The sequence below is a fragment of the Maylandia zebra genome, linkage group LG22 (assembly GCF_041146795.1).
Source record: "Maylandia zebra isolate NMK-2024a linkage group LG22, Mzebra_GT3a, whole genome shotgun sequence".
NCBI classification, from domain to species: Eukaryota; Metazoa; Chordata; class Actinopteri; order Cichliformes; family Cichlidae; genus Maylandia; species Maylandia zebra.
In genome coordinates, this window is record NC_135187.1 from 16,306,617 (window position 1) to 16,330,102 (window position 23,486).

At 38.9% G+C, this 23,486-nt stretch overlaps 1 protein-coding gene across 5 annotated transcripts in view; it reads left to right on the top strand.

Annotated features, from left to right (window-relative positions):
* The window catches only part of csmd3b (CUB and Sushi multiple domains 3b), a 424,286-nt gene that overhangs the window by 322,173 nt on the left and 78,627 nt on the right, over positions 1-23,486 (top strand). For all 5 annotated transcript variants that reach the window (XM_076878974.1, XM_076878975.1, XM_076878976.1 and 2 more), the window contains exons 14-24: positions 173-499; positions 2,926-3,120; positions 6,977-7,115; positions 7,510-7,697; positions 8,636-8,824; positions 13,078-13,194; positions 13,569-13,784; positions 16,739-16,927; positions 22,199-22,299; positions 22,482-22,550; positions 22,692-22,848. In XM_076878974.1, the coding sequence (XP_076735089.1) occupies positions 173-499; positions 2,926-3,120; positions 6,977-7,115; positions 7,510-7,697; positions 8,636-8,824; positions 13,078-13,194; positions 13,569-13,784; positions 16,739-16,927; positions 22,199-22,299; positions 22,482-22,550; positions 22,692-22,848 (1,887 nt within the window). The remainder of the gene's footprint in view (positions 1-172; positions 500-2,925; positions 3,121-6,976; positions 7,116-7,509; positions 7,698-8,635; positions 8,825-13,077; positions 13,195-13,568; positions 13,785-16,738; positions 16,928-22,198; positions 22,300-22,481; positions 22,551-22,691; positions 22,849-23,486) is intronic.

The window sequence follows — 23,486 nt, forward strand, 5'->3', positions numbered from 1 at the left end:
AGTACAGAGTTTATTATGGCCTGGAGCGCATGATGACCGATGACGCTGTGGAGATGAATATTTAACAGAAAATTTCTCTCCCTGTATGCCTTTCCCCTCCCTCATATGCTTTCTGAAAATTGTCTCTCTGTCTGTTACTGTCTGTGATTTTGTACTTCTCTTCCTCCCACAGTCCCCTGCATGTCCAACTTCACTGCTCCCTCAGGAACCGTCCTCTCACCGGATTACCCAGAAGGCTATGGGAACAACATGAACTGTGTTTGGCTCATCCAATCAGATCCGGGCTCCAGAATACACTTGGCATTTAATGACTTTGACCTTGAGGCACCTTATGATTCCCTAACAGTGAAAGATGGCGAGACAAATGATGCCACGGTCATTGGGAGGTTCTCTGGAGCTGAGAGTCCCTCCCATCTGACGTCTAATACCAACACACTGAGGCTGGAGTTTCAGGCTGATCACTCTATGTCAGGAAGAGGATTTAATATCACATACAGTAGTATGTATTCCATCCTCTTTCTTTGGCCTAAATCTAGGCAAATGAGCAACTTTGTTTTCTCTGCTAAAAATAGAATTATCATAAAATGCTTCACATGAACGAAATCCAAGTTAAGCTTGAAATCTGAAATTTAATTTATAGTCATATTTTTTTCATTTGCAAAGGTCAAACCCCAGAAACACAGAAATAAAGGCACTGTTAATTTTGAAGCAATATAGTGCTATATATATATATATATATATATATATATATATATATATATATATATATATATATATATATATATATGTATATATATATATGATTACACTTTACACAGTACTCTGCAGAACTCTTGGGCCATCACTCATTTCATTATATTTTGCTTCCAAGGAGTCAGACTTTCTTGTAAAGTGATCTTTAAAGTGATCTTGAGCATTAGCTCTCCAGGCTTTCTGAAGGTCTTTCAAGGTTTTCCTTTGGACAATAGGCTGTGTTTCTTTCATTCATTTTCACTCCTATCCTTGTACTTGGCCATTATCAGAGGAAAGTTACTCGAGACTGACCGATAAATAATTCAAGCATAAAAAAGCACTAACTCAAATGATGAACCGACGTAACGCAAACCTCATGGTTTGGGGCTTCATTTCATCCAGTGATGTTGGGGATCTTATCAAAATTATTGGTATTATGAATGCAGAAAAGCACCATCACTATTCAGTACCATCTGGAAATGATCTGAACACCTGTAACAGCTTCATTTTTCACCATGACAGTGGTCCCAAATACAATCCCAATGCAGTAAAATAATACCTGGAAAAAAGAGACAGTGGAACTCTATCAGTCATGGATCAGCCTCCCCAGAGACCTGACCTAAAAATTGTTGAAGCATTGTGGCATCATCTTGACAGAGAACAGAACAAAAAGCAGCCAACATCCAAAGAAGAGCCTTAAATGTCCTTCAAGAAGCCTAGAAAACTAGTTTGCTTACTTGTGTTGGTGACCATACCAAATTTTGACTTCCAGGCCCATTAGGATTGTACAAACAAGTGTGGTTTTGCTTTATATGCTTCATTTGGATGTATGTTTGCACTTTACAGTAAATCGCTGTACATATTCCCTATTTTCCTAGCAACGTAAATGAGGGGTGGCTCAAGACATCTGCAAAGAGCTCCATGTAAATCTTGGCATAACTTCTAACCAAGATGTTGAAAACCATGTAGTAAATATTTCAGTTTGATTTAGATAAAGCTCTTTTAATTCACTCCCAACTAGAAGTTTCAGTAGCGCTGAAGACAACGGGTTATAGAAGAGAGGTCCTGTGATTATTATAGCAGCTAAGAATAGAGGTGTAGGTTGCAGAACAAAGTACTTGCAAAGGCAAGAGAAGCTTTAAAGGAACATTTTTGGGCAATTTTTTGCTTGTTTGTTGTCAAACGTAGACTCAGATGACAAGATGGATACCATTTTCATCTCTGTGCGTCCAGTACATAGAGAGGTCCAGGATGTATTTAGGCTTGAAAGACTTGAAACAAGAGGAAACAGTCAGCCTATTTCCGTCAAAAGTGAAAAAAAATTAATCCTCCAAAAATTCATAAATGGTCTTTTTTTAAACATCATATCGTGACTCTTTAACCTGCATTAGAATAGACATTAGAATTTTACCCGCAGTTAGAAGCTCCGTCTCCCTTACATTGTTGTCATCTGTGCAAATCTTTGGAGCTGATCAAAATCTATGTGATGCGTTGTTGACTAGCTTATAAGACATCAGGATACAGCATGTACACCAAAAAAGATCTTGCCCCCGCTTGCAGTCTTTGAGCTAATTTAGGCAAAACACGTCTGGATCCCGGGCAACAGAAATGGAAATTGATATTGATCTTTGCATCAGGCTGGGTTTGACGGCAAACATATCTGCCAAAGTGTTCTGTCCACGAGTTTTCTCACACTCTATTTGCGATATCATCTCACATCATTTTGTGTATATGACTTTATTTTTTTTTCTATGACTGCATCTTTAATTATTTATCAACTAAAAACACCAAGCTGCTTCAACTGGCAAAACATGAGCATTCATAGGCTGGACTTTGCCTTTTATCAGGAGCAGATGCATATAAAGCATCAAGCAAACATACTGTATTATGAGCAATGATCATATGTGCAAACAACATGACGGGAGCATAAAACAGACAAAAGAAATTTTAGATATTATGCTGGCAAGGGCCGAACAGCAGAAGACTTCAAGTAGCAGCATATAGATCTGCATCATCACTTCTGAAATATTTCATCAAAATGATGAGCAAAATAGCCTGTGAATGGCTGTAAAGTATAGGTCTCATATTCTTTAATAACATTTCTCGTGTGTGTGTCTGTCTCTCTATGTGAAGCGCTAGTCTCCAATATCTCCCTCATCATATCTGTGTCTCCTTGTAACTTTTTTACCACAGCATTTGGCCATAATGAGTGCCCAGACCCTGGCATTCCCATCAACGCTCGCCGCTTTGGAGATAGCTTCCAGCTTGGCAGCTCCATCTCTGTGGTTTGTGAGGACGGTTTTATCAAAACCCAAGGAACTGAGACCATCTCCTGTCAGTTAGAAAGAGGAAAAGTCATGTGGAGTGGGCCTATTCCTAAATGTGAAGGTAAATATTGGCTGGATTGCTGCTTAAACTATTAACTAGGGAACAATATGCCAGAGGTGTGGACTCGAGTCACATGACTTGGACTCGAGTCAGACTCGAGTCATTAATTTTATGACTTTAGACTTGACTTGAAAAAATGTTCTAAGACTTGTGACTTGACTTGGACTTTTACACCAATGACTTGGGACTTGAATTGGACTTGAACCGGTTTACTTGAAAAGACTTGATATTTTACCCCAAATATAAAATTTAACATGCATATTATATAGAGATTGAAAATGTGACGTCATTCACGGGTAGAACCGCAAAGGATTCTGGGAACTCGTGGCAAGCGGTACTAGCGCACGCAGGCTTTCAATTAAAATCAGTTATACAGCGATAAAAAGAAACACAAAAATGTCAAGAAGCCGTTGTATTATTAACTGCAATAGCCGGTCGCACGACAGCCACGGGAAGCCGACGGGTAAAGAGATCGGTTGTTATCGGATTACGTCGTTGAAGAGAAATTGTTCAAGCCATGTTTCCGAAGTAACAAAGACGCGACGGATGGCCTGGATTGCAGCCATTCAAAGATAAAATATAACGTCCCAGAACACTCCAGCTCACAGGTTAGTCTGCTCCAAGCATTTACACGAAGGTCAGTGTTTTTTAGTAGTTAATACGTCATTTTTCTTAACATAAATGGTGATATAGGTTACAAGCAAGTCTGGCGCTGAACAGAAATTGTCGCGCTATGCTCCTTTGTTTATTGTGCATAAATAGTGAATTGTCCTGACACAATATTGCGAAATTATTTCCACTACTAATTAATTACCGTTGAGCTCAAAGGTCCTATTAATAAACTGTTAAGGAATGTGTATTTATGACGACGATTTGTGAGACTGGTAAACTTATGATACGTACGATGGTCTTTCGTTCTACACGGTGCATTTCAAGGTCCTGTACCCATCCGTAGGTAAACTGTACCTGGGCTTGTTGCAGTGACCTGAAGTTACTAAACTTCATGAGTGTATGCACTCACTCCAAGAACCGTGTAATTATAAATATGCATATAAATATGCTAGGATGAGATAGCTGACTTCATCTAACTAGCAAATGTTGTCCAGGCTACGTTGGTGATGCAGTTTTTTTTAATGTGTATGATATTTTTGTCATGCGATTTTAAAGTCGGTCCTACAACCGCATCCAAGAATAACATGCAGCTTATCTCAGAACTGTCGGTGAAAATTATTCTTGGAGCTAGGTTTAATTGAGCTGCATTTTAAAGAGGTGCAATTTCACAATTTGTGTATATTTTCTAAGTTCACTATTTTGTCATGTGTTGAGAAAAACACAGATTTTAAAATTACATGGTCTAATATTTACATTTAGCATATAACTGCAACATTATTTTTTCGTTTGTTTTTTTTTAAAGACTCGAAAGGACTTGAAATTCAAAGTTTCAGACTTGTGACTTGACTCGGACTTTTACACCAGTGACTTGAGACTCGACTCTGACTTGCCTGACATTACTTGAGACTTGACTTGAGACTTGAGGATAAAGACTTGAGACTTACTTGAGACTTGCAAAACAATGACTTGGTCCCACCTCTGCAATATGCTATCCAAGATCTCATCATTAATGTTGTAAAAACTCTGTGGAGGCAGAAATTATATCCTGTCAGTTCAACAGAAGGAAAAATATGGAGGTGGCCAGTTAACCTAAACACCCAGGGAAATAACTGTTAATAAACTGCTGCCACACAAATAGCTAATAGCTTACCAACATTCTGTCTGTAGAAGTACTTGGCAATTTAAAATTCTCTCTGTGTGGAAGGAGTGCAGCAGAGATGATCGGCAGCTAAAAGTGAAAGTAAAGACACTGGACACTATGTGAATGTGTTAAACATAACTGTGACTTCTTTAAATGTCAAGTAAAGTCGCGGCGCAGCACTTTGCCTGAAGTTATTTATATTATTCGATTATATTATTACCTTAAAGTAAAGTCGCATAAGTTCAGAGTGTAATCAACAGCTTCTGTAAAAGTTGTTGAGTACAGAAAAGTAAAATGCGAAGTTGACCTGCGATTCTCAAACGGAATGAAGAGATGTTCGCTAGAGCACAAGTGCTTTTGAGATTGCTCCAGTGGTAAATATAATTAGCTCAAGATATTTTCAACACAGCTATTGGTGACAGAGCCTTTGATAGTACAAAGAAGGGTTGTGTTAATTATGCTCCAGGTCATTTAAAGTCCCAAGATCCATTGTATCTAATGTGTGTCTATAACCACTTGGATAGAAAATCCACTTACTTGTATTCAGGAGGTACAGACTAGAACAAATTGACTTGAGACACTTAGTTAAAGTTTAAATAAACTTGGAAAAAAAGAGTGCAGCAGAATGGCTCTAGGCTAATACTACATTGTAATAACTGTTGAGTGATTGTTCATGTTCCTTTTAAGTGTTCGTGTATATTTACATAATATGAATAATTTATGTTAGCCTTGCATCATGTACTGTAGACATATTTCTGAGCACACAATTTATCTTTATTTTTATTAAATATTCAAAGCTGTGGGTTGCTTCATCAGAATCTCTGTCAAGGGCAAGAATCTGAATCTGTTGCATGTTTTTTGGAGTATTTAAATGGTAATTAAACCTACAGTATGCTATGTATATGCTATTTGGCCAAAGCATCAAATACCCGTGTCTAGTGTGGAAAATGTTAATCGCACTGACAAGTTAACTTATATGCATAAAACTGTTCTCTTCTCTTTCCCTCATTTTCAATAAATATTTTAGCAGATTTTTCATTTTTCAGCTTGCTGTCAGCCAAAAGCCAACAGTGTTAGTGTCCAGCTGGTGAACATAATAGAACTTTTTTGCAGCTCAAAGAAAAAAGAAGTGTGGAAATCGTGTTTCCTTTTGACCCAAGATTATGAAGTCCACAGAAGTCCACTGTCTTCAAAATAAATAGTAAAATTGAAGTTATGCTTTTGCACAACTCCAATGTAAAAAAGAAAAACGATAAAAATGTAAATATAAATATAAAAATACCTACTTATTAGTAGCAGGTGGGCCTGATTTGCTAAACTTGACTAAATATACAGTACTGTGCAACACTCACCCATCATTTATTAATTGAATCTTAAAAAAAACCCAAAAAAACCCAACAAAAGACAACACAACTGACCAGCACAAAATAGCATTTTGACATCAGCGAGATGATTCAAAAAGCACTATTAGCTAAAAACTTGGCATAGCATGGTGTACAGTCTGCCCTTAAAAAAACTGAGGAAACTGGACAAGTGGAGGACAAAAACTGAAGTGACTAAAAATGATCTACATTAGATGATTTAAAGTCATGTCCTGAAGAAATATGAAATAAAATCCAATAAAGACCTGAAACAGGAGTTGAATGACGCATCAATATATCCAGAGGAGGTCAGATGAAAGTGTCACACCCACAGTGGAGGCTCTGTCGTGGTTTAGGGCTGCATTTTAGTATCAGTCATGTATTGGTCTCCCCAGAGCCTGGACCTCAACATTATTCAAGCAGTGTGGGGTTGAATGTCTACTTCTAAATGACCACTGTAAGAAATTACAATAAAGCTTGACTAAGTCAGTTCAGGTTGTGCTGATGAATGAAGATGATCAAATATTGACTTTCTACTTTATTAGAATTGTACACACTCTGTTTTTGCCTTATACACTGGACTTCTATCATTTACATGTTTCAGTGTATTACTGCAAGTGAGCAGCGACTCAAATCTTTTGCACAGTATTGTAATTTCTTTTGTTATACATTAATTTGTACTTGGACACATTGGGTGTCCTGTACTTCTTCTCTCACTTGCCTCTTTATTCTCCCCTCACAGCCCCATGTGGAGGCCACTATTCGGCTCCAAGTGGAGTGATATTATCTCCTGGGTGGCCTGGTTATTACAAAGACTCCCTTAACTGTGAGTGGGTGATTGAAGCAGAACCTGGACGTGCCATCAAAATCACATTTGACAGGTGGGTGGCATACAGTAACTCTTTGATTCTGAATATTAGAAAGAGCTTTGAACAAGCAAGAATGAAGATTTACAAGATTTAAAGTTTATGGACATTCGCCTACAATATCACATGACTCATAATTCTCTAGGCTGTAAATTTTTGACAAAGCTGTCTTTTGACTAGGAAGGCAGGCAATATTTTTGTTCAAATGATGTTTTCTCTGGGCTGTGAACTGCTGGTAGAGCCGAGACATAGACTGTTGTTTACGAATTGTAAAGTGTATTTATGGTGAAAAAATTGGCTCCAAAACCTGTAAATGATGTGAAACCTTTAAAGAACTTTTCATTATCTCATCAGTGTTTTTAAATCACAATCAGCTATAATATAATGTCCTGACATTTTATCTTCACAGGTTCCAGACAGAACTGGGTTATGACTTCTTGGAGATCCATGATGGTCCAAACCTCCTGTCTCCTCTGGTTGGCTCCTTCAATGGCACCCAAGTCCCCCAGTTCCTTTTCAGCAGCAGCAACTTTCTTTATCTGCTGTTTACCACTGATAACAGCCGGTCAAATGCTGGCTTCAGAATACTCTATGAAAGTAAGTTAGATGCATACACTATATATCTATGCACATATAGTATGTGCACATGTGCATATGCATTTATAGCTGCAAATTTTACACAAAAAAATGAAAAATACACGTGCATTTAAAACTGATCCATTCATATGAAGATACTTTGTTAAATATATTTTACAGTATATTGTGTATTTTTAGACAAATTCTTAAAAGTATGCTTCTGACCACATTCACACTAGGTCTCCATGATCTCACAATATCACACTACTAAAAATTAGACATCATCCTCTGTTTGGTTCACACCAGCTGTAATGCATATGAGATATTAGACCACAAAGAAATTGAATTTGGGTGTTGCTGGCACTGGCATGAGCAGGGTATTCAAGCCACAGGCTCCCCAGTTCCTCCTGGAGGACTCCAAAGTGTTCCCAGGCCAGATGAGATATGTGCAGTCTCTCCACTGGGTTCAGAGTCTACCCCAGCGTCTCCTCCCAGTTGGGTGTGACCAGAAAATCTCCAAAGTAAGGTGCCCAGGCACCTGAACTGAATTTTTCAACAAAACATGAAAGCATTAATTGTTTGTACAGAAGATAGATATACTTTAAACTCTGAGTTAAAAGCAAGAAGACCCCAAACCACCCACCCATCCACCCCCTTGTTTTTCTTCCATTTACTCAGTACTAATGGCGTAGACCGCCAGCATCTTCAAACTCCACCTTCATTTTTATCTGAAGTGCATGTTCAATTTGACAGCAGATGGCATGTAAACACTTGAGAAGGTAAACAAAACCACTTCTGTTGTGGTTCTCACCTCAGTGGCTGTCACCAGGACTACCATGATGATAATCAAACAACAAACAGTCTACCTTGCACTGCATATTTTTGTATTTTTGTTTATCTAATGTAACATGTAATGTTCAAATGATTTTTGAATCAAACAAAATGACTCTTTTTGTCAGGCGTCACAGTGGACAGCTACTCGTGTCTGGACCCCGGCATCCCTGTCAACGGTATTCGGTACGGACAGGATTTTTCCATCGGCTCCACGGTGTCGTTTGGTTGTGACTCTGGTTATAGACTCAGTCATGAGGAGCCGCTAGTGTGCGAGAAGAACCACTGGTGGAGCCACCCCTTACCTACATGTGATGGTAAATATTTCAAAAGAGCTTCTAATTCAGAACAGAGTGTACTGTGGAAAATGTTACACCTCATGCAAGTTTGTTAAATGTTCTTCTCCATTAGAGCAAAAGCTGATTCTCTGCTCACTCAGAAAAAGAAGATTGTTTCCTTTTATTTGGCATTGACGGTATTAGTATCTTATGTAGGAATGGGCAGCTATTCCCTGCTAGATACACTCACAGGATAAAATGATTTGCTTTGTTTTATTGTGCATTATTATTATAACAGCACTATATTTTACATCTAATTCAATAATAAGGTTCATTAAATAAAAGCGAAGCATTTGTCTTAATGCTGGACATAGTGTTATATAGACACTGGACAATATGCGCAGTCTGCTCTGTGGTAGCACATTCACAATGCAGCACAAGGTCAGCTTTGCTGCTGTCCTGGTAAGGATATTTTACAGTATAAGTATCCACTGCTCATGAATGATCAGACAGTCCACCGAAGTCATAATCACTTCTATAGACCAAAACATTTTTCAGACAAAAGCAGATTATCTGCCTTATCCATTACAAAAGACACAAAGTGGATGAGGTGTGTGTAAAAGGGGAGAAGTTGAGCCACCATCGCTGTTTGGGGAGCTGAGTCACACCACTGGTTGATCACATAGACACACACACACACGCAGGAACAATTTGCAGTGAAGGCTGCTGTGGCTGATAGGAGATGATTTGAGGAGAAGATTAGAGATCTGTGGGCAAGTACTGTGCATGTGTTCGTGTCTGTGTGCGCACGCATGTGCACTGTGTACGTGCGTGTGCGCTTGTGTGTGTGCGCTTGTGTGTGTGCGGCGCTTTTATCCATGTGCCTCCTGTCACCTCCTCTCCTGCCTGAACCACGAACACAGGAATGTTTGAGGTAAGGTTGACGAGAGCCTGTGTTGGCTGTCACATCCTCTCTCTTCTCTCTCAAATGAATTGGGAGGGGTGAGGTTGGTGGGGGTTGGGGGTGGGGTTAGGTAGGGAGAGTAGGGAAACCTGTCTCTGTCTCTCCCTCTTTCTCAGTGACTGTCTCACTCTTTCTCGTATTACGATGGTGGAGCAGGAGGGGTGGGTGAAGAGAAAGATGCAACACTGCTGCATCGGTTATGCGTTGGCTCGCTTGGTTCGGCTTATTGGCTCATTCACTTGTGAACCACATTTGAATTGCACTGTTCCTGGGACTGGCAGCAGTTTCCTCCTAGGAGGCAGTTTGAGCATACAAACATCAAGCAGGCTGCCTGGAATTTGCAGACTGAAAGCCATTAGACGGTGTTTACACAATATGTGCCCATACAAGTGTATGAACTATTTGCTTCTGCGGTTGGTAAGAAATGGGATAGAGTGATGACTGACAACTAGTGCACATTAAATTCAAGCAAGACATCACCAAAGGCAGCCGACTCAGCCTTGAAAGCTTTTCAAGAAACCAAATGTTCGTCATACTCTACATTTGAAGAGATGAGGGCAAGTAAGTATATAATGTAATATGGAAGACATAACAGTAATATCACCCCAGCCAGCCGAGCACAATGGCTTAGTTTTTGAAGCGAACATATATGTGCTATTTATACTTGAATAGGACCTATTATGCCCATTTCCAGGTCCATGTTTTTTATTCTTAGGGTCCATTGGAGTAGTTTTACACGATTCACAGTTCAAATAATTTATTTCGCACAAGACCTTTGTAAAGTCTCTGAGCCTGCGTTACTGATAAAAGCCATTACTGCCCCTCTGCCCTTCCCTTTGAGCCAGCTTTCTTCTAAATGGCTGCTGAAGAAAACAAGAAAAATAGGTTTGTATGCATTGACGGTGAGAGCAGTGCCTTTGACATGACTGTTATAATCATATCATACCGACATTAGAAGCGGAAAAGAAAAAACTTTCTTAAACTGAGCATTTTGAGAATTCTGAAGGGTAGGCTTTGGGGTCACAGAGGTTACTTGTATATATGTTAACCTTATTAGCTGAAAGATTTGTTTGATGCAAGTATTCACCATTGCAGACCTCTGCAGCAGTGCAGTACATACTGTATTTGACCAGGCATTTGAAGGCAGATCTAAAAGGCAGAGGGCGAAAGAATGAAGTGAATGGGGAAAAAGAAAAATCTGATGCGGTGTTTCAAATTTCTCACACAGGCCAGCCTTCAAAATAAACAACTTGTGGCAGAAAATGTTAATAATTAATAGTGCTCTATATGTGTGCGAGTGTATGCTTGAATCTATGTGTTTGTTTAGTTTGGAAATATTCTCACTCCTGACTTCTCATTCCTCTTGTTTTCGGTGCTGGTGTTAAAACCACAGTGGCTCAGTGTAAAGTTAGTGATCCCCTGTTGTGATTTGAGCACATTTTCAATTCCTGATATGTTGTAGCAGTTACAGCAAGAGTGAGCAAGAAAGGAAGCAAAGGAAGGGTTTGTACAGATTTGAGCTGGGGTGTAGTTGTCAGATTTGGTGGTTTTCTGCTCCACACTACAATTCCTGGTAAAATGTCCTGTTCACAGAAATTTCAGCAGAACTTTCAGGATTGACCCTCTGCCTGCTTCTTTTACTCCTTTTTACGGCATTTTATAGCTGCATTGTGAAAGAAAATGACTGTTCGGCCAGGCCAGTGTAAGATGAAGCAAGTGGAGCAACAAAAAATTGAGCACCTGGCAACATACTGTCTGCGTGCATTAGTATGCATAGAGTGAGCTACGGCCATTTCCAATCTTTTCTGGACCTGGTCTGAACTCTGCATCTCGGCACAAGCACGGGTCATAGTGTGGCCATGCTGTGAGATTCTGAATGTTTTAAGTAGTCTCCAGGAAACATTTGTCCTGCTTCACTGCATCGAATACCACTGACTTGAATCACTTGGAATAAAACTCAACCGAAAAAATATTTCAGACAAAGGACATTTTACAGTTCTTGCACACAATCAATGTACCTATTACGCAGCATTAATGTTGTGGAAACGTAACATAAAAAATTATTCCAGCCTTGTTTTTCTTCGGCTTATGTCTCAGTTTCCTGACACTGAATTGCAAAGCGACAAAATCTTGCAAATATATTTCAGATTTCTCCTCCACACAGTTATTGTTCAGATGGCCACTAGTTATATAACAATAAACCTTGCCTTTTAGGTAGTAGCTCTAACTATATCAGATGATTGATGTATGTAATATTCAGCGAAACTAGTCTGAACATCTGAACTTGTCTTTGCAAAAAGGCAATGAAACACAGTATGATTGTAAGGTTGTGGTTAATCACTGCAGCAATATCAAGTTAGCCATATGGATCTTGAAGCTGGAGGTTGTTACTGAACAAAACAGATGTGCATTTGCTGTTCTGCTAGAAATAACTATCATTTAGTGCATAAAAACTACAGACACACAAGTGGACCTGCATGTGAGCATGTCGAGGTCCATAGAAAGCCTGTCTGAATCCAGGCTACCAAGAATCCTCCCATATTTATGCAAGACCTGCTACAGTCTGGTGAGCATGCCACTTTTTGTACTATGCAGAGCATTGTGGTCACAGTCACCGTACCTGGCAGACAATCTACAAATTGAAGAGATCACCAAATTTGCATAAATGGCATACAGTTCAACTCACCATTTCTGTAAACAGGAAAAAAAAAACCCACATAGCTTTTGTCACTGGTGTTATTCACCTTTTTAAGGAATAACAGTCATCTGTGTCGCTAATCATTGTTAGGCGTTGGTTTGTTTCAAGAACATTAAAATATACCACAAAAACAACAAATGATGCATTATTTATCATTCCAGTGCAGTGTATGGCAGATTTTACATTATTTATGTCATTATTTTATGTCTGTGCAACAGTGGGAGGAATAAATCTGAAAAATATGACTTCAACATTTAAAGGAAAGTTGTAAGGGAATACACAGTGAAACAGTGTTTTCCTACTCCCCAACGTGTGAAAGCACACACATTTGGAGCTCACACTGCATGCAGACCTTGCTACCCACTTCTGAGAAAATGTCTCCCCGTCTCTCTCTCATGCTCCCTCTCTCCCCTTTGCTCCGTCTTCCTCTGCCCCTCTTGCAGCATTTGCGTGTGGGTATGCTTGTGTGTACGTACTATAGAAGTGGTATTAAAGGTCCACAGGGAAACATTATCTGTTTTAGCTATCAACAATCTGATGCTAACCTTCTCTCTGCCTCCATCCCCTGTCTCTGCTCATCTCCCTCCCTCTGCCTCTCTCCCCCCACTCTGTCTCTCTCAATCTATCCAGCTCTATGTGGTGGGGATGTTAGAGGTCCCTGGGGCACCATCCTTAGTCCCGGCTATCCAGACAGCTACCCTTCATCTCTCAACTGTACCTGGACCGTTGAAGTCAGCCACGGGAAAGGCAAGAGACACACATACACAGAGATCCACACTCCTTAATAGAGACAGACAGAGTGTGACACAGTACAGCAAGCTCAGTGGTTCAGTTGCTGCTATGCTACATCCACAAACATACATTGTTTTCTGTGGCTTATAAAATATTCAGGCGCCATTTGGAGGCAATTTGGTGAAAGCAATGTCAAAAGTAAAATGTTGCCAAAATAAAGTCAAATAAAATAATGATCTCAAAAATAAATCGTCACTGATTAAAGTTTGAATATGCTGCTGTCCCAGTATAATGACTCATACATATTATAAGTCGAGGTGCATGAACCATCTGAGGATAAAGCAAACTTTGTCTGTCTTCTGACTCGTCGGTGCTTGTGTCTCTAACAGGAGTCCAGTTTCAGTTCAGTTCTTTTCACCTGGAGGACCAACATGACTACCTCTTGGTTACGGAGAATGGGAGTTTCCTGCAACCTCTGGCTCGTCTGACCGGCAACGAGTTGCCTAGCAACATCAATGCTGGTCTCTATGGCAACTTCAAAGCCCAGTTGCGATTCATCTCTGACTTTTCCATTTCATATGAGGGCTTCAACATAACTTTCTCGGGTAACTTTCCTTACTGGAGTTTTTCATTTCAATCCAGCGAGTCTACATTCAGTTTTGCCCTCAGTTTAGTCACTTCAAGGGTTTCTGTTTGTCTTAATTTGCTCACTGGAACAATGCTGTAATGTTGCAAATGTTGAAATGTTTGAGATTATGAAACATAACTAAATGCAAAACAGTCATGTAACAGCTTGCTGTGTGAATTGTGCCAGTAAAATAAAATAAAATAAAATAGTCAAGCTGGACTTTTGCCAGGTTCACCCTAGAAATTCATGCAGACACCACTGTGAAATTATGGCTTCTCTTTAAAGAGAAGTGAGCAGAGCAACATTTATACCAGAAAAGACAATTACTGCCTCTTAAAATGAATGTTGTAAATTATAAGTCGCAGCCTTACGCCAGGTTGTAAAGTCACTAAAGAAATGCCATTAAGTTCATTTATGTGGCAACTTATCACAGAGTGCTTCTAAATAATAAAAATGGATATTCAGTGTTCATAGGATCGAATTTCTGACATACTCACAGCCACAAAAGCACAAACGTCTTTAGTTTAAAGCTTAAGATGAAGTGTGAGTGCTGGATATTTTATATGTTATGAATGAATATGATCATTACCTAATTTTAAAGACTGCATGTGCTTCTTCAGCCCATGTCAAACATTGTACCATGCTTTGTCTGGCCACAAGTTTAATATTGAGAATAATGAGCCTTCTTTAAACTACAGACTACATATAAAAGATGGGCATGGTTACCATGACTACATGCAGTAGCTGAGAAGACCCAGTTAATTAGTGCTAAATAATCTACAAATAAAATCCTACAAAATGATTCACCAAAGAGCACAAACATCTTAGAAAAACCGACGATAAAACACACATAAAGCCTAGTTATTTATACGCTAATTATTTTTGAGCGCTTCACACCAACGCCACAGTTAGTAGACTGTGCATTTAGCATTTATGTCTGGTGTAAAATTCAACATTTTACAATAGAAGTCATTGGAGTCAAGTGACCTTCAAGGAAATGCAGTTTTATGGCAGTTGCGTTGTTGCATTGGCTTCATATCTCACAACCTTGCTGTAAAACCACTGAACCAACTTACTATTTAGTGGCTAGTTCAGATATGCTTTTGCTCCAAAGTGTCGATTTACTTAGCTCTAAAGATTTCCTGAAGAAGAAACAAAAAGGGATTCAAACTGAACCTTGCAGATCTCTACAAGTCATAATCATAGAAAAAGAAGCAAGGCCGACCTGGACGTGTTCACCCACTGCCTACATAATTCTCTCAGTCAAGTAACATCTGCAGTGACGAAGCATTATCCATGTATAATCATCTACAACAACAGACTGAAAATTGCCAAAAATAATATATGTATCCAAAATCTTAAACAACTTATTTTATAAACTTTGGTTTTGAAAACTGTTTTAGAAATTGGCCTCCAGAATACTTTGGGGGCTGAAAAAGTTTCTTTTTTGTTTGTTTTCCCACAAGTAGATAAACAGATAATTATTTTCATGCCAGCTTTTTACATCTTAACATTCAGTTGTGTCTTCTGCTGTTATTGACTTTTAAAAAAATGTGTCTTCTTGGGCCACACGTGAATAACTCAACCAACGAACTGGTGTGCTCAACTCTAAATTACTTAAGAGTGCGAAAGTTGCCGAGCTACAAAACACAGAATATTATGAATAATACAAAAAACAGTTTTGCTGTACTCTGTTGTTGTTGTTCTGATGGGGTTTTTTAGTTTTCACTATCTAAACTGACATCTTACTCCATAAATTGAGGACTACGTCTGTAATCTTATAAATTACTACAGAAAAAAGCAGATGGCTACACAATATTAATCTGAGAGCAATCCACTATTAAATGATGGTATGTGAGGAAAGGGAAAGAACAAGATGAAGACAGGAGCCCCTAACCTCATCAGAGGTCAGAAACATGCTGTTTTAGCTCTTTTCTCTTTAATGCCACCCTCCAATCATGCTGTCTTCTGATTTGCTGTTGCTCAGTGGCAAAGAGAAGGTTTGAAGAGCAGCTCGGTGGGGCTTTTATGCCCACAGTACCTATAATGATCATATTAGGAACATCCTACATCAATGATATCATGCAGAACCAGAAGTAGATTAAAAAAAAGGATTGGGTCTTGTGCCTAACTGTCCTTTCAGTACCCTCTCACTGACTCTGGAATAAAGGAGCAGTGGCCTGACTACACTAAGTGATATTTTACTGCCACCCAGATGGCATAAGCTGACTCTCAGAGTGCAACACATGGGAGGTGTCATGGGAGATTTGACTTGGCAGTGTTAAAATTCTCAACACCCACTTTCTTTCAGCAGTACACCCTAAAAAACACATCACATCATCAGTCTTAGCCAACTGAAAATAGCTTTGAGTCTCTATCTTGCTAAACACAAACTCAACAAGTTCAGCTCAGGGCGTGCTGGAGTCGACTCAGATCGAGAAATCGTGCCCTTCTTGTTCATTCCTACAGTCATGCAAGGATTATATTTTAATAGACTACATATTCAAGAGTTTCACAAGAATTACTGAATTAATTAAAAGGGCTTGTCCAGTGAGAGGGAGAGACTTCATGCCCATGAATGTATGCATGCATTCATCCTTTGGCTAATCCGAAATTGTTATTTAAGATTAGCCCAAGATCTTGGCCTCATTGTAAGTATTTACATTATTAGCTTAGCTAATTCTTTCATATTGCTTGCGTAATCACAAATATTATCATGCACTTGTTCCAGAATTCTATAAATAACATTAACATTTTATGTATTTACTTGCAGAAATTATGTCATATCTCCTACAGATAGTATGTGTAACATATGTGTCTGGTTATGGCTTTTTAGTCAGAAGTAAAGAAAAGTTATTTTACCTTTTGACCTGCTGTCTGTTAGTTTATAGTAATGTGTTCAGTGTCATTCAATTATTATTTTTTCTGCAGAATATACTTTGGAGCCATGTGAGGACCCCGGCATGCCTCGTTTCGGCAGGAGAAATGGCTACAGTTTTGGTGTTGGAGACACTTTGTCTTTTTCCTGTAATATGGGATACCGCCTGGAGGGTTCACCAGAGTTAATCTGTCTGGGAGGCGGGCGAAGAATGTGGAGCGCCCCTTTACCTAGATGTGTCGGTACGTGTTTAATTGTTACTGGTCAGGTGTCGTGGGTGTCTAGTTGTTTGTTTGTGGGTGTCTAGTTGTTTCAAATATCATAAATAAATAAAAGTAAAAACTAGAGATGGACCGATCCGATATTACGTATCGGTATCGGTCCGATACTGACCTAAATTACTGGATCGGATATCGGAGAAAAATAAAAAATGTAATCCGATCCATTAAATATCACGAAAGCACCTCACAAAACTTGCAACACGCCGTAACTCACCTCAGAACGTTAGCACGTCGGAGCAGTATGCATCACGTGATAGAGCAGCTGTGGCATGCCGGACCTGTCGGTGGTCTGGATAGCATTTGGAGCTTCGCTAGCAACCCGGCATTTCATCTCCGACAAAGTTATCCCGAGAGAAGTAAAGCAAGTGTGTAAGTCCATCTCTGAATGTTTGTAAAGCATTCCTGCGTTAAGCTTAACAAGCGACTGCCTCTCGCTCTCCGGCTGCTACTTCAATCATGAAACTGCTTAATGATCAGCTGATCGGCTTTTCTGTCGCGAGTCCGTGTCTCTTGTTTGTTTTTGGCCCACTTTGCACCAGAAAGAGGAAACCAGCGGCTGAACAACAGCAGAACGTTTAAGCTTGATAAGCTGTTGTTAGAATTTATTTAATATTACTTTCTACACCAGGATCTTTTTCTACGTAGCTGACGTAGCTGACGGCTGGTAACTGTGCAGGGGCGGATCTAGCAAAGTTTAGCCAGGGGGGCCGATAGGGCATTAACAGGGAAAAGGGGGCACAAAGACATACTTTTCTTTCTTATTCTCATTTAAAATGTCTAGCTTTTAATAAATAATTATCTGACACCCAAAGTTTTAATTTGATGTAAAATGAATAGAAGTCAATTACTGTATATAGTGACTATTAAGTCTAATATATATACCCTAGTAAGCTATAGTACTTTTTACTTTGGGAAGGTACCATCTGTGCAGTCTGCAATTTTGTTGAAGAAAGATGTTGAATCTATTTAATATTTCTTGAAAAATAATTGATTTCTGTGCATTTTTTTTTCACACTTCATCAAATTAAGGTTGATTACGTCGATTAAGCATCATGAGGTGGAGCGTGAGGGGTGGTTCCCTATTTTTTATTTATTTATTTTTGTTGTTGCTGGGAGTTGGAACCCTATTAGTTAGGTTGCTTAATATTTACGCTAAGTACTCTTTAAAATACCAGAATAGGGAGGATGGTGTAGGTTTAAGTTTATTAGATTGATCAGTATTGCTGAACTATGAAATATTTTTTTTGTATACAGGTATAACAGAATAGCTTTAGTGTAGTTGTTGTTTTAAACTTGAGTATGAACTTGCAGACTTGCAAAATGCAGCAAGATATTTAAAAAACAGTTTTGTTGATTAAAAAACACTATATCGGATTCATATCGGTATCGGCAGATATCCAAATTTATGATATCGGTATCGGTATCGGACATAAAAAAGTGGTATCGTGCCATCTCTAGTAAAAACCAAACACATATATATGTATCTAATACATAAGATCCAGTAATAAAAAAGTCGCAGTGAACAGTTTAGTCCAGTGGTGCTTAAAATAAAACAAAAACAAGTCATGTCTTTATATAGTTTTATAAAATGTCTCAATAATTACATAAATTCAAACTCTTAAACCGATGGAAATCAAATAGAAATAACTAGCAGAACACCCACTGTGAGATCAGGGGAGCAAGGGACCAAGTAACCCTTCCCATAACAGGGTAACTTGTGCAAACCCTGGAGCCAAGCCTAGGGCTTGAAGGGAAGTGCTTGGTGCTTTGGTCTTAACCCTTGGGGCTATGCTGTACCCAGTCTGAAAGATCCATATGACCTTTCTACCCACAAGAGGGAATATAGAGTACTGGAAAGATGAGTCTGACTGCTAGTCAAGCCTCAGGTTCTGGAGTTCATGAAACATCAGTCAGCTCTTTACATTCTTAAGGATATGTGAGAGTTGGCCAAATGTGTCAGAAAGGGCATACAGCCACGTCCCTCATGCTGCCCTGTGGGGAGTGCATTAAGAATCAGGAGTGTCTGGCTCATTCCTGCAAACTATTCAGTCTTCTATACCTGTAGCGAGAGTAGGATTTCCATTGTCAGCTATAATTCAGCAACCAAATTAACATTTCTACAAGAGCCTTACCCAGTCAGAAGCAGCTCAGGGCAGAGCCTCATTGAGATGGTTTGGGTGTCTGACTTGGACGACCCATGGGTGAGGCATCCTAAGTGAGGTGCTTGGGGTATGTCCCACTGAAAGGAGGCCCTGGGGAAGATCTAGAAGGTGATAGAGAGACTGTATCTCTTAGCTGTCTTGGGAATATCTTAGTGTGCCCCCAGGAAGGATGAGGTCCGGGCAGGACAGATGGATGGATGGATAGATGAAGAAGTAAATAGTGATTACAGTTAAAAAGTAACTCAGCTTCCCTTGATATAATCAATATAATTTATTTCCTTACCCATAAACCAACACAAGGCTCAGGTCTTTTGAAAAGGTTGTTCTTCCACCTATGAAGTGAAAATTATAATTGACCTCTGGCTGTAGCTACAGAAACATCCTTAATGTTCAACTGTTCCAAAAAATAAATATTAAACGGTCAGTCCAAACTTAATGGTACTTCAGAGAACAGCGTTTGTATCAGCCAATTTCCAATTAGTGGATGAGCAGAAAATGCCAGAGATATTTCTTCAGGAGTCCCTAGCAGGCTGACATTTATGTCCTGTTCACATTGCTTTATCACCTTTTATAATTTTGAAATTTACTGGCAAGGACATTATCTGAAATAATACAGATTTTTTTTTTTATACTGGAAAAAGTTGTAATTCCCCCCCGATACTTTAATACTTGTTCAATAAACTGAAGTCATAAAGCTAGACAGAAAACAATATTAAGATATACACACTATATAAAATCTTTGAGACAAGAGATTTGAGACAAACATCTTCAAAGTCAGAACACAGACTGAGAAAGGCTTTTACGATGTGATAAACATGCAATCAGATTTACAGTAGGTTTATGCACCATATTGAACACTAATCCAACTCAGTGTAACTGTAGCACTATGCCAGTAACACACACAGCAAACAAAAAGTAGCATGTACTACAATGTGAAGTAAAAGCCCAGTGTTTGAATGCATGAAAAAACAAGGATGGTGGTTTTATTATTAAAATGTATACTCAGAGTGGCACAGATTGCACTAAAAATATGCCTATTCGAATAAAAAGTCCTTCACCTGTGGACTGGAAAATGTGTTTCTATGCAAGGCTGTATAATTTTTTTTAATAATTAATCAATGCACAAATGAGCAATTGGTTTAAAGGACAAAATAATAAGTTCCTCACTAGGTTTTAAAAACATAGAATAAAAACAAGCAGTTCATATCTTGGATGCCACACATGCACATTTTTTTGTCAAGGAAAATGCATTTAAATCTAATTTGTTTGGGCTAATAATGGAAGATGAAAGCAATCACACTGATTAAAAAGAAGAAGAAATACTGAAATATCATGCTTTTTGCCTGTCTGTGTCGGTTTTGAGCTATTCTGGGTGTATAAGGAATACTCAGGAGATTGTCTTTGATCAAGGCACTTTCCTCTCAATTGCTACCTTTACTCCAGAGAATTACTACCGCCTGCTCTTAAATAGATAGGATAAGTCTAATTTAAAGCACAAGTTTATCAGTGGGAATCATTATCATGTACAGTTAACCTCAGGGAATTCAGGCGAGAAGTGTGTAAAGTAAGATTTGATTTGGGTACAGTTAGTAGTATCTACAAGTGACAGCAGTAAAAGCACATAGCGAAAGAGACTCTGCATTTCTGCACTTGCTCATAGAATTAGTTATCTTACACATAATATTTTTGAGAAATTACAAAGAAAGCCAGACCAATCCAATTCTAGTAAAAAGCAGCAACACTATATGACTTTTAATTTTAGGCTACATGTGAGTAGATTTTACTCTACAATCTAATTTTCAGCTTTGCATGATGTTCTCAGCGCCATTATACACGGCTTTGGTTCCTTCGTTCTTTCATCGGCGTGACAAGACTTATAATGCAGAAAGGTGGGAGTGATGTTGTGTGCTGCTGTTCTGGGGTGTAGTGCAGTTTGCTATATTTAGTTTCTGCGTATTGTGTTGCATTGCTGCATGATGGTACACATCACAGTTGAAGAACGGAGGAAGAAGGAAAGATTAGAGGACCAACAATAGGTTTTTCTTATGTTTTGGCTATAAAATAACTTTTTAGTTAGGGTGGGTCTTTTGTTATTTTAATTAACTGAGGGATATGCTGTGCAGGCATGAAGTATAACTTTGGTGGTCTGTGTTTGTGTTTTAACAAGTGGCTCTTTTTAATTCTTTACAGCATTTTTTTCCCCCCATGAAAGAGTTGGAGAGCTTCCAGAGATGTTTCTTTGCAGTTTGAGAAATCCAATGTTCTTTTGTCTTGTTTTTTTTTTTCTACTTTTTTATTATTTCTGGATGCCATCAGAAGCGGGAGGAAAAAATAAAAAGAGGAAACAAGAGATGGAAGAGAATGAAAACTCAGGAGAAGTGGAAAAGGAAAGTTGATTGAAGTAAAGGGGAGCAAAGGAGGCACTATTCATAGAGTAGAGAGAGCGCAAGAGGGAGGAAGTTAAAGAGGAAAGAGAGAGAGAGGGTGAAGAGGTAATTTTCTAAATGGAAACTATAGCGGTGTGATTTATTGACGATATGGCAGCTGTAATACGACCATTACACTAGTGGAGACACAGAGAGGGAGAGGGAATGAAAAAGAGAGGAAAGGGACATAGATACTGTACATGGAGGGCACGAGTAAGAAGTGCAAAGAATAGGCAACTTCAGGTGAAGTTTGCAATCTTATCATTCGCATTAACTGATATATGGGGATTTTTAAAATATTCCTACAGCCTTTAGTTAAAATATTTTTTCATTTATATTAAGAAGAAAGGAATTTGACTGATTATTACTCTGAGCACAGCCTGCGTTCCCCCTAGCTGCACAGAAAATGGGCAAAAACTTTTATCTGGTAGGACCAAACGGCTTTAAAAAGCCACAAGCCTCTTTAGTAAGCTGCAAAACATAGCTTTTGTTTATCATTAAAGCTTTAAATGCAGGTCAATTTGCGGCACAACAAAAGCTTGTTCACATGACCACTCCACATCATTATAAGCCTCTTAAGAATTAAACCAATGTCTCAATATTGTGCATTTTTTAATTGTCTCCTTTCTGTCCTCTGTCTTCAGCGGAGTGTGGTTCTTCAGTCATGAATAATGAAGGGATACTGCTCTCTCCAAACTACCCAATGAACTACGATAACAACCACGAGTGCATCTACAGCATCCAGGTCACAGATCTTAACGTTTCAGGATATACATGACATGAGTTTTTATTGAGAAAAATAATGGTATTGATCATTGCCTGTGTTTAAGAGATGACAAATGTATTACCAGTCTTCAAACCTTTGTGAGGGTTTGTCACCTGCTATGTGGGTCATTAGTGCTCATTTTGATTTGATGTTGACCTCAGGTTCAAGCTGGGAAAGGAATCAACATCTCTGCAAGAACCTTTCATCTTGCCCAAGGCGATATACTCAAAGTAAACTCACTCACACATACGCATATGTGGTCATTGCTCTTGCCAGATATCAGTGTCAAACACAGATCAGCAAAAATAAACGAATTAAATTAGTTCATGCTGCATGTGATGCATCCGGTGTGCATTTTGCTGTTCTTACAGATTTATGACGGTAAAGACAACACAGCCCATGTTCTCGGAGCATTTACTGGATCATCCATGTTGGGGCTGACGCTCATTTCCACTTCAAACCACCTCTGGTTGGAATTCTACAGCAATGCGGAAAACACAGGAGAAGGATTCAAATTGGTGTACTCAAGTAAGTTAGCAGTGAACACCGCTGTTTAGTATAGAGCTAAGGCCTAATCTGTTTCTCCAAGACTTCTTTGAAGATTCATTCAGGAGGTGACAAAAGAACCCAAAAGAACAACATGTAAAGAACTTCATGTTCCACTTGCCTCAGTTAAGGTCAGAGTTCATGAAATGGGAGTTTTAGTGTGGCATAAGACTTAAGTCAGATTGAGATTCTTTGACATGACCATAAACAGGCTGTTCATGCTCGTATCTGAATTAAAACAATTCTGCAAAGAGGAGCGGGACAAAGTTTCAAGGCTCACTGCCAGTTATCACAAATGCCTTATTGTACATGATGCTGCCACAGGTGATATAACCAGTTATTAACTTATTAGGTTTAGCAGACAATTACATTTTCACACAGGGCCAGGCAGGTTTGAAAATCTTTGCTTAATAAATAAATTAGTCATCATTTAAAAAGCACATTTTGTATTGACTCTGCCAGTATCTTTGTCTAATCTTTGATTTTTTTGGATTATCTTGGGCAGATGTAAATACATTTTAGCCGTATGTCTCAAATTATTAACCAGTTAGATGCCTCATGACAACTGCTGATTTCTGATAAATCTAACAGGCTCACTAGAACAGTTTAACTCTAAACGG